This window comes from Musca autumnalis, unplaced genomic scaffold, assembly GCF_047663935.1.
Source record: "Musca autumnalis isolate F117 unplaced genomic scaffold, ASM4766393v1 scaffold_1, whole genome shotgun sequence".
Lineage (NCBI taxonomy): Eukaryota > Metazoa > Arthropoda > Insecta > Diptera > Muscidae > Musca > Musca autumnalis.
The window spans coordinates 332,645,768-332,657,308 of NW_027411644.1; the positions used below are offsets into that span (position 1 = coordinate 332,645,768).

Below are 11,541 nucleotides of genomic sequence, written 5' to 3' on the forward strand. Positions count from 1 at the left end.
ATTTGCAACGTTTTGATCTTTGTTGCAACAATGTGGTGGTCCGAATCTATGTTTGCTACTCGGAACGATCGTATATCCAACACGCTCGGTGAATGTCTTCCACCTCTCACAACGTGATCAATTTGATTTCTTGTTCTTTGATCTGGAGACAGTCAGGTTCCCATATGAATATCGAGATGCTTAAATCATAGACAGATGTTTCACTGTGGAGACAATGTTTGCCGACTGTTGGGCCAAAGATGTGTTCCTTTCCAATTTTGGCATTCAAATCGCCCAGAATAATTTGAATGTCATGGCCAGGAAAACGTTCATATGTTTCTTCTAAGCGCTCGTAGAATATAACTTTGGTCTCTCTACTTTTGATGCTACACCTCCACATCAACGTGAAATTTCTTAAATTATTATAGTCTGTGTCAGTTTCAGGCGGTGCTGCAATATACTCACAAAATTTCAGGAAAATGTGTTCAGCGCTTTTTTAATTTAAAAAGACACAAACCAATAAACGTACAAATATTTTTTCAGTTTTATATATATTTTATTTACACAGGTATAAGATGAGTTGATGCGTTAAATTCGTATCGGGATGACATTTTTTCGCAGGTAGGTCTTGTCCACTAATCACAAATATATATAACATTTGTTGCAGAATGTCTTAATTTTTTATTGATTGATGAAGGTAATTCATGTTATGAAGTGTACTGTATAGATATTGTTTTTATGCTGTTTGGAAATTCTAGATTTCCTGAGGTATGAGCTCTGAAAGCTTCGGAATGGGGTTTGAAAGTTTCGGAACCTAACATATAAAATATGTATATCATCTTAAAGGCGATTTAAATTACTTTTAATCTGTATAAAAAAAACGAAAAAATTTTGTTTGTATCTGTCCATAGGAGAAAGTCTCAAAGTGCAGCCAAAGGCCGTAAAATGTAAAATTTTAAAGAAATCTTTGTTCGCGTAACCTAGATTTGCCCCAGTCCACAACATAAAGTCTGAAATGCACGGGCAAAGGTCTGCTTTTTAGAGGAAGCTATACTATTATTGTGTTTTATATGTACTCGTATGATTGTGTATTTCGTATGCTTTACAATGTTATCCATATTATCACTGTCCGTTCAAAAATGACAAAGTTATGAATAAGGGAATTTTTGAAACTTCGGATGGGTAAGTATGGACTTACGCAACAAATGTTATATATATTTGTGTTCAGGGTGACAAGAGCTACCTTAAAAAAAACATTTCATCCCGATCCGAACTTAGAGCGTCAGCTCATCTAGTTGCTTTATACATGCCAAATTACAAAATTTTTGTCATACACCTTTGAATGTGCTGTATACCAAACATTTCAGATCTGATCATCTTATTGTTTCCGTTGGACCTTTCCGATAATATCACTCCAGAATGTTCCATAGCTTTGCAGGACTGTACCACTGAAATTAAAAACAAATACATCAGAAAATTATTTAAACATATTAATCAGTAGCTATCGAACAGACCTAATATTATACGTCCTATACTTCGGATATTTCTTATGCGGCACTGTATAGGACAGATCTGAATTTTATTTATTAAATTTGGATTATTCTAAGTAGATCCTAATAAATTCTGACAATTTGGTTTATAAAAATGCAAGGCCTATTTACAGTTGTATTTTTACTTTTGTTTTGTAAAATGAGTTTCGAAAATGTAATAGGTGCTCTGTTCCAGAACCTGCAAGAAGCTACTATTTTGTAGTGTTGGGCAATCTCGTTCATTGAGCGGATCGATCTTTTTCATTCCGTTCACCAAAAAGATCCGGGTCGTTTACTTCGTTCGTTGGCTCTTTTTCGTTCAACAATACATTTGACTGTATTATTTTCTTTTGAAGTCGTTCGTTCTCTGCTGCATATGACTCCGTCGTTCTTTTCACCGAATCGTTCTTTTGAAAATGTTCGTTCACGAATGACACAACTGTTGTGTTACTTGCTTGTTTGTGTGCAAATGGGGGTGGTTTTGATATGAAAGAACCAGATGAACGAATGATGCAAAAGAAAGATATGACCGAGATGTGCTACTGAATGAGGTGAGTTACTGAGCGAGAGTTTACTTCGTTTACTTCGTTCGTTGGCTCTTTTTCGTTCAACAATACATTTGACTGTATTATTTTCTTTTCAAGTCGTTCGTTCTCTGCTGCATATGACTCCGTCGTTCTTTTCACCGAATCGTTCTTTTGAAAATGTTCGTTCACGAATGACACAACTGTTGTGTTACTTGCTTGTTTGTGTGCTAATGGGGGTGGTTTTGATATGAAAGAACCAGATGAACGAATGATGCAAAAGAAAGATATGACCGAGATGTGCTACTGAATGAAGTGAGTTACTGAGCGAGAGTAGCTCTCTGAATCATTGTTTTGTGTGGAAATTTGTGCTGCTTCCGCTAACGCAGCGTTTGTGTAGAGTTTGACTTCAAAACCAATGCTGCTAATTTTGTAAGCAGCAATGACTCGTCCATCGGGGATCTAAATGAACGATATAAAAGAATGAGCTGGATACGGATCCGTTCGTTCTTTTCACGGAATCGTTCCTTTGAGCCGGTTCGTTCATGAACGACACAACTCTACTATTTTGTACTATGATAACAAGTTTTCCTTTATGTTATCGAAACAAATAGTAAAAATTAGTAGATTCTTGCAGTACTGGAACAGACCAAGGGTCTACTCATGAAATTTGAAACTTCGAAATTTGCTACCATAAAATACTTATGTATATTCATCCTAAACGAGTAAAAAAGGACCTACAACAGTTCTGAAGAAGCTACTATTTTTTACTACGATAACATTTTTTCCTTTATGTTATAGGACAAAATCATTGTAGAATAAGAAAAGGTAGCAGCAATACACAGCTGACTGAACTGGGTTGTAACGTTAGTGTCAAATTTCATATGACATTTTATACATTTATTATACCCTCAGCCTTTAGGCTATGAAGGGTATATACACTTTCATACGGGCAAAATGTGCCTCATCGAAATAATGGTTTTAGACCCCAAGTATGTTTGGACGAAATGTGTTTCAGACAATTTGGAGTCGATTGAGCAATGTCCGTCCGTCTGTCTGTCTGTCTGTCTGGCTGGCTGGAGTGCACGATAACTCTCGAACGGATGAACCGATTCGGTTCAAATTTTGGCTTTCGTAATATTTTGCCCAAACTTAGTTTAAGTTCGAAGATGAGCTATATCGGTCCACTCCTTCCGGTACCTCCCCCACAAAAGTTCGAAAATGTTCGGAAAATTTGTGCGCACTATAACTCTTGAAGGGAGTAACCGATTTGGTCCATACTTTGCCCATCGTGGAGCGTGTACCAGACTTAGATCAGGTTTTAATATGGACTCAATCGGTCCACTCCGTCGGGTACCTCCCACACAAAAATTTGGAAAAGTTCAGTTTAGGACCATCTCTCGAATCGCTTTGATTTTTGCTTTAGCAACTTGTATTCACTGCCCTCCATACGACGGTATAAGTTTCATCAGGGGCAAGTCCATGCTTCCTGAGAAAATAGCCTGAAAGTTGCAAAAAACCCCTATGACACCGTGTGAGGAGGTTGGAGGGCAAAATAACACTCAAACAGGTCTGCATATTCGGTGCAAAGTTTGGCCTTAGTAATATTTTGTCCAAACATAGTTTAAGTTCGAAGATAAGCCATATCGGTGCACTCCTTCAGGTACCTCCCCCACAAAAGTTCAAAAATGTTCGGAAAAATTGTGCGTGCGATAACTTTTGAAGATAGTGGCCGAATTGGACCATACCTTACACATCCTAATATATCTACCAGATATAGATCAGGTTCAAATATGGACTATATTTGTCCACTCCATCCGGTACCTCCCACACAAAATTTCGGATACATGTTCACTTTAAGATCTGCTTTCGAATCACTTTGATTTTTGTTGAAGCAACTTGCATTCGATGCCTCAATTGCGATGGTAAATGTTTTTTCAGGGGCAAGTCCAAACTTCTTGAGCAAACATCCCTGAAGTTGTAAAAAACCCCTATGGTAACATATGTAGTGGCTGGAGATCCATTATTTTTAGTATCTCCTCCGCAAAACTTTTGATCTTTATTCCTAATCAACATTTTTGTCAGTTAAAACGCCCAAAATTTTTAAAACTCCCTAAATACATGCGTTTTTTTTTTTGTGAAAAAAATGTTTCAATATACACAGGCTGAGGGTATATCTCTGTCGGCAAAGCCGACTGATACTTTTTTACTTGTTTCTATTTCGATGCTAATGTATTTTTGAGAAAAAAAATATATCATTCGGAAAAAACATTTCGCAGAAAGACGTCTTCATATCAATGATATGTAACCTCCTCCAAGTTCGAACGATAAACCGCGCAGTAAATCCCCGCTTGTAGAGGCGATACAACGTTTGTTAATATGTGAGGTATTTTGTTAAAATTTAAAAACATAAAGCCCTAATAAACGTGTGGTTCTTCTAAAACAAAACATTGAAACAGCTTCTCCTTTTTCTATGAATTCCCAACGACCCCAAAGTTTTCTGCAAGAATTCTACTTTCTGCGAGAATTTATGCATTTAGTGGAATGATGTGGAAACATAAAAATTAAAAATGTAACGAATTTTCATTCATGTTTTCCAAAATATTCAACCAAATGTGAAAAATTATTATTTTTTTAAATTCCAATAATTTATAGACATTTCCTTGTTTTGTTTACAAATACAACTGGCAGTAACGTTACAAACAAAAACAAATTCTTTTGTGGTTGTTGTTCGAGTTGTATTTGTTGTAGTATTAACTTTACCTTATATTTGTTCTACCATGGGACAAAATAGTAAAAAATAGTAGCTTCTTGCAAGTTCTGGAACAGAGTAGTTGTTTTTATAAATTTGTCAGTTGTATTAATTCATGTATCTAGCTTCAATAAATCGTCGGAAAAGGTCGTAAGTCCACTTTTTTGGAAATCGCGTTTTTGTTACAGAATGATAGTACAAGTCAAAATACGTCGCACAATACAAAGATAATGGCAGTATGTCGCGTATTTCTATGTGTTTTGTCCTTGTCGGAAAAGGTCGTAAGACCACAAAACGTAGGAAAATGTATATTTTAAAAGAATACTACAGCTAATGTAGTGCAGATATAATGTTTACCGCCATCCATGGGGACAGGGGTATGTGTTCAAAAACCACGCTATTGCAAAATTTGTGAAAAATTCCAATTTTTTATTGTTTTTTATCGTATTTCTTACTTAAAAACAAGTAAGCAAAGTCTATAGTCGGACGGGGCCGACCATGTGATTCCCTACACCACAACCTCTAGGAATTAGCTATGTGCAACCGCCTTGCACCCTGAATGCCCGGTTTCGATGCTCAGGCCTGGCCATATAAAATTTTCAACGGTGGCAAAATACCCCTTTGTAATGTTGGCGATATTTCCTGAGTATTTCAGCAATGAAAAACTTCTCTACAAGTGGCAACTTAGGGCATGCCTTTCGGATTCGGCAATAAAAACTAAGTCACATATCAATGATCTAATATAAATCCATTTATATAAGAGAAACCTCCCATATCCCTACTGGGATGTTTGCGGAACAATTATATAATTAGTTCATTGTGGTTATATATTGTGATATCAAACATATATTTTCTACCAGTAGAAATAACTAATATTGAATAGAAATTCAAACAATTTGCATGCAAACAAATTTATAAATCCCAAAATTATTTATATTTAATTACACACCAAAGAAGATAGTATAAGTCAGCTGCACTAATGGTTATATACCCTCAGACTCTGACCAGAAAAAGAAACAAGCACAATAATTATACCGTATAAAAACATATTGATTTTGCATCACCAGTTTGCTTGAAAATACGTGGAATCTGTAGGTATCGAAATGTAAGGCTATACCAAATCAAGTTTTGTAAGCTAACTTCTGATTTTTGAAAAAGTTTGAGAATTATTTTTTAGAAATTTTGGACCATTATCTCAGGTAGTATGGACTTACTCCCGAAAAATTTTAAAAACCAAATAGATCCGAGACGGCTCCTCAAACTGCACTTTTCCCAAATATTGTGTGGGAGGTACTCGAACGACATGACTGGATGAAATAATCATATATGGAAAGTTTGGACCAAATCGATTGCTCACTTTGACAGTTATCCTTCACACAAATTTTCAAACAAATGTTGAACTTTTCTGGGGGAGATGCCCGAAGGAGTGAACCCATATAGCCTATATTCGAAATTAAACTAAGTTTGGGCAAAATATTACGAAGTGTATAGTGCGCACCAGCCATCTAGACAGTAAGAGAGACAGATGAACGGACAGGGCTAAATCGACTCCAAATTGTCTGAAACGAATTTCGTCCAAATATACTTGGGGTCTAAAACCATTATTTCGATGAGGCACATCTTTGGTCGTATTTTGTATATATTCCCTTTACCCTAAAGGCCGAGAGTATAAAATAGTTGGCGAAGCGACCAAATGCTGCAATATTTGTATGACAAATCCAACTGACAACTGAACTGAAAAATTCTCTGTCATGACAGATACAATTTGTAGCATGTTAGGAAATTGTGGTTCCCTACACAAAACCCATTATATATTAGGCAGTAGGCCGGTTATCTAGCAGACACATTATTGCAATTTGCAATTTGCATCAGGGGAAAGGTCAGTAGTTATTATTCCATATGTAGGCTACTTTGCCGGTTTATGCTCTCCAGGAATAAAAATATGGACCAAAAATAAAATTTGTGTATTTTTCATACAAAAGCAATGGTCTATGTCACCCGCTAAATATCAGATCATCATGCAAAATTATATACATTTTCTTCAAACTAAACTCTTATTTTTTTTTAAGTTTTTGCCTTTTTAGGGGCGAAGGCCATTATTTTGTGAGATTTTAATTAATTTAATTAATCGAGCTTCATGACCTAAGGAGATTACCTCCTGCAAAATTTCGCGACTATTGAGCTGTAATTGCGACCTCTAGCGTGTTTATGATAACACTACAAACAAAACACTGGATATATTACATTGTAACTCTGTTATCTGATCACGTACATCAACACAATTGACATCAATAGAAAGGTCAAGCGTTCCTCTTCCAAGTATAGCTTACTTCCCCGGAATGTCTTCCAGGAAAAAGATATAAGCTGTATATAAAAACTTTTCACACAAAAGTTGCGGTCCATTTAACCCTCTAAATATTATCTGATCGCCATCTCAAATTGTAAGCTTCTTCTTTGTCATATACTCTCACCTTATTTACAGCTACAAAATCGGGTAAAAATTATGTTTTTGGTCCATTTCACCCGCTAAATATTTCACGATCATCACCAACAAATAATGGTGTCTCTACTGGTCGGAACTTGACATCAACCCAATATTTCGTGGCGATCGGTCCAATTAGATAGGTTTATCTCGTCGAGATATGAAAAAGTGGCAGGGACGATCTGCGAGGAAAATACATGAATATTGGACAAAACAAACCTTTCCACATTGCTGTATAAAGTGTAAATATGTATTTAAAATCCAAAAATGTAAGGAAAAGGTTGGAAGTCCCAACAAAAATTCAAAACTATACGGGGAAATGGTCGTTAGTCCAAAGATATTCAATTATCTTCCAAACACGATGGAATTTGATCAAACAAAATACAGGTATTGAAGCTGAATAAATAAACGAAAAATACTGCTTTTACCACCATAGTAAAATCTTTAATACGGAAATCGGTAGAATGTTTTTTCTCCCTCCTGACAAATTTGGACTTACGACCTTTTCGTGCCAAGCAGACGAAATATGCCTTGTAAAAAAGTCTTTTTAGGGGCGAAGGCCATTATTTGTGAGATTTTAATTAATTTAATTAATCGAGCTTTTATGACCTAGGTAATTTAAATAACATTAAATTTATTAATTGTGTCGCTAAGAATTTTATTTGCAAAAATGATTATAAACATTGCTGAAATGTGAAATTTTATAAAATGGGTTCGAATCCGACATTGTCAAAATGGGAAGAACGGAATGCATTTTTCATGACTAATACATACTTATCACTTTTATAATTTTCAATAACACTATGCAACACTGAAAATGCAAACAACTTCTAGAATGGATTTTTTGAAAGTACATATTTAGGCTACAAAAACCCTAGTTGGGTTTTGTCCTGTCAGATCCAGTTCGGATTTTATGGCCTCATCTAAACCGGGCTAAATCTACACTTTTTTTGCATTTATCAGGCATTTATCTCAGAAACGAATAGGAATTTGGCTTTACTGTCTTTAGCAATATTGTAGCCCTAAACTAGTAGAACTTATCTTTTGAAGAAACCACATAAGAAAAACTCCATATAGGGCATCAAAATCTATAAAATATAGAAAATTTTACATAATTGCTGAAATTCTGGTCAGTATCGGCTAAACTATTGGGAGTTGAACCAAGTAACCTTTTGCAAAAATCTTCCAAATAATGTTTTCAACAATTCTTTAGAATATTCTGAAGCTCTAAAATGCTTACTTCATGTTGTTTCAGCGGTATTTTGCATCATATCTTTTACAACACGTATTTCAAACACAGTTCACACCAAGAGTTTATTCTCGCATTTCGGATTTCACTACATTATTGACACTTTTATTAAATCGGCGTTGAAAAATGTACTGAAAACAACGGCTATTTTTGCATATATTTTGAAATTTGAGGCAATAAATGTAGTTTTTCGAGTTCATTATTTCTCCAAATATCGTATTCTTGTCCTTATCTACAAATTTGCTTCAGAGGTCAGAAGAAGATTCGAATTGGTTCCAGAGATATAGCCCCGAATTTCTTTAAAAACTCAATATTTAACCATGTTTAGATGGGGCCATAAAATCGGAGCTGGATCTGACACAACAAAACCCAACTAGGGTTTCTTGTCGTTTGGGTCTGTACTTTCAAAAAATCTTCAGTTCGAGTTGTTTGCACAAGATCACCTTAAAAATGTTGCACAGTGTAATTACAGTGTGTGTATTTTTTGAGTCATGGAAAAGTAGCCATATTCTGCCATAAAATATAAGAAGACACATATTCCGACGTTTTTCCCCATCACTTGCAATTTCGTGGCTATGGGCCCCAAAGGTTTTAAACCTTGATGTCAAATGGGGAAAGAAAGAAGATTTTTTTATTTAATTTTAGTACATATAGTTCTTAACAAATTTTTAAAGTTTTAGCAGCAACAACCTGCAACAAAATATTTTATAATTGTTTTTATTATTATTATTATTATTATTTATATAAATTAAGCGAAATTCGGGTGGTACATTTCTATGGGGTCCATATAAAAACGTGAACCTGTGCGACAATTTTCCGTCGGAATATTTTATACTCCCAACGTAGACCAACTGCCAACTTTCAACTAATTGGGTTGGATAACGTGGCTATAACATTCAAAATAACCGAAATCGGGGGTACCGTTCTATGGGGTCTATATAATAGGAATGTATTAGTAAATGTAATGTATTAGTAAATGTAGGAATGTAATAGTAAAGTTTTGGTGTTTTATGACTTAAAATAATATTATTTTCTTACAATAGCTGGATTTACAACCAGATTTGAAAAAAGAGACGTAGACAATTTTTAATTGGAAATATTCGATACAAGTCTAATCTGCACTCGCGAATTTGAGTTATTTATTTTTTGGGTATTTTTTCAATTAATTATTTATTCGTATACAAACTAATTAAAGGGTTTTTAGATAGATATATATTCGCGAATGCAATCCCTGTATTCAAACGTGGATCTATTTTGATCACTTTCTGCTTGGAGGTTCTCCAAGCGCTAGAATTTCCATATTCCAGACAATTCGATATGTTTTTAAAGTAGACTAATAGCTTCGAAATACTGAAAATCTTTCGATAGTGAAAACGTTGACCTTCAGTCTGTCGCAAAAGTTAGTATGCAGCATTCAAATAACTATAACTTATTGAAAACTACAAACAATTAGTTTTATTTGGTAGAGGTTCTCCTACTGAACGAAAATTCCCCGTGAGTTTTTGTCTTTCCGCCGTTTTAACTTAAGGGAGAAAGTGAAAAAAATTCGCGCGGAATTTCCGTTTAGAATATAGAATAGAATATTGTGAATACTCTCTAATGAATTAATAAACTTTGTGTCGATGTTGCAAAATCAACTAAAAATACTTTAAAAAAAAAACTTAATGTAACGCTACACAACATTTTTAACTTTCATGATGTTTGGTCAAGTTGCCTCCCCCCCCTCTGATTGAATTAATTGATTTCATTTTCTTTTTGTTTGCAAACCTTTAGTGGCCGAACTGTGAATGTATGTACATATTGATGTGTATGTCCAGTATGCTTCTTTTTGAAGTACGCATGAAGCTGTGCCTATAGAAAAGGCAAACGTTGATACAACAACCAGTTACCAGTTTGGCCGGCCTAAAAACATTTGCTAATTTCAAAATTAAAGTGTGCGTTTTGTTTTTGTTAGACCGGCATGACTATGCAATTTCAAAAGAATATCGAACTGTTCGAGAATATCCGCAAAATACAAATTCCTACTTACGTGAAGTAGACACGACCTCGTTTATGTTGAGGAGCTTTCCAAATAAGTTTGGCGGCAAGTTTATCACGATTATCGCCGTGCGTAATCGCAGAGCATTCTGGTATTGTGTTTGTGTTTTCACTCTGCAACCACTCTCCAGTCCATTCATTTGTATCGGCATCTCTGGCTTGTAAGAAGAAACCGCGGAACAGCTCTTGTTTGGTATGAGGATATATTATCACTGGACAATTTTAGGAAATATCGAATTGACATTTTACTCTTCTTTTTCGGACTACACGGTGAATGCAAGCAACTTACCTGAAACTTCCTGGCCGGGGTGATATGTTTCTGAGTCGGCTACTACATTGTAGGGGTTACTGTCAAGGGGTTGTGATCGAGCCTGCCCATGATTTGGTTGGTTTGGACGTTTCTTTACACACGTATCTGAGGGAGCACCATCGGGGAATGCCACAGTCACTGCCAAAGAAGCAGCCAGCAAAACAATTGCGGATGACAATCTGAACAATGACATGTTTTTTCTTTCTATTTGACTGTTATATCCTCTTTAAAGACTAGTTTGGCGTTGGGTCTCCACAACTTCTGCTGCCAATTGCTAGATTTGCCGATGCGATTTATTGAAAATCTATTTTGAAAATCTTTTTACTTTGTCCAAAGGCGCACTCTTTTATAAACTATTGCAAGCGAAGCATGTAAGCTTTAAGACACTGAACAGATGGAACATTTGTTAAGAGCTTTAACACTTATATTTTTGGAATATGTTCGAAGGTGTTGTGTAAATTTGGTTAAATTTAAGCAAAACATGTTAACTGTTGTATTAAATGACAGATGCAGAGATAAGCTACAGTCAAAGGCCTAATTATTTTTACAAGAAAATTATGGCTTTAATTTTTTTTATCAGATTGATATTTTTGTAGTAATTAGTAATTTATTTAGGAAGTAAAATGTAGTATTGCTCTTATTATTACGGATATAACATTTTGCAGTTTTGACAAACGTT

At 35.2% G+C, this 11,541-nt stretch overlaps 1 protein-coding gene across 1 annotated transcript; it reads right to left on the reverse strand.

The window, feature by feature from the left end:
* Positions 1-513: 513 nt before the first annotated feature.
* Positions 514-11,250, reverse strand: LOC141391542 (putative defense protein 3). Its single transcript, XM_073964416.1, has 3 exons — positions 10,842-11,250; positions 10,545-10,764; positions 514-1,427 (listed from the first exon to the last, which is right to left on the reverse strand). The coding sequence occupies exons 1-3, from the start codon at positions 11,053-11,055 to the stop codon at positions 1,358-1,360; spliced, it is 504 nt and encodes a 167-aa protein (XP_073820517.1). The 5' UTR covers positions 11,056-11,250; the 3' UTR covers positions 514-1,357.
* Positions 11,251-11,541: the final 291 nt, after the last annotated feature.

Bases quoted from the DNA above. Each gene is read 5' to 3' on its own strand.
- LOC141391542 (XM_073964416.1), bottom strand. From the start codon at position 11,055: ATGTCATTGTTCAGATTGTCATCCGCAATTGTTTTGCTGGCTGCTTCT. The intron at 10,765-10,841 runs GTAAGTTGCTTG...AAAATTGTCCAG, and splicing joins CCCCGGCCAGGAAGTTTCAG to TGATAATATATCCTCATACC. The intron at 1,428-10,544 runs GTAAGTAGGAAT...TTTTAATTTCAG, and splicing joins CGAGGTCGTGTCTACTTCAC to TGGTACAGTCCTGCAAAGCT.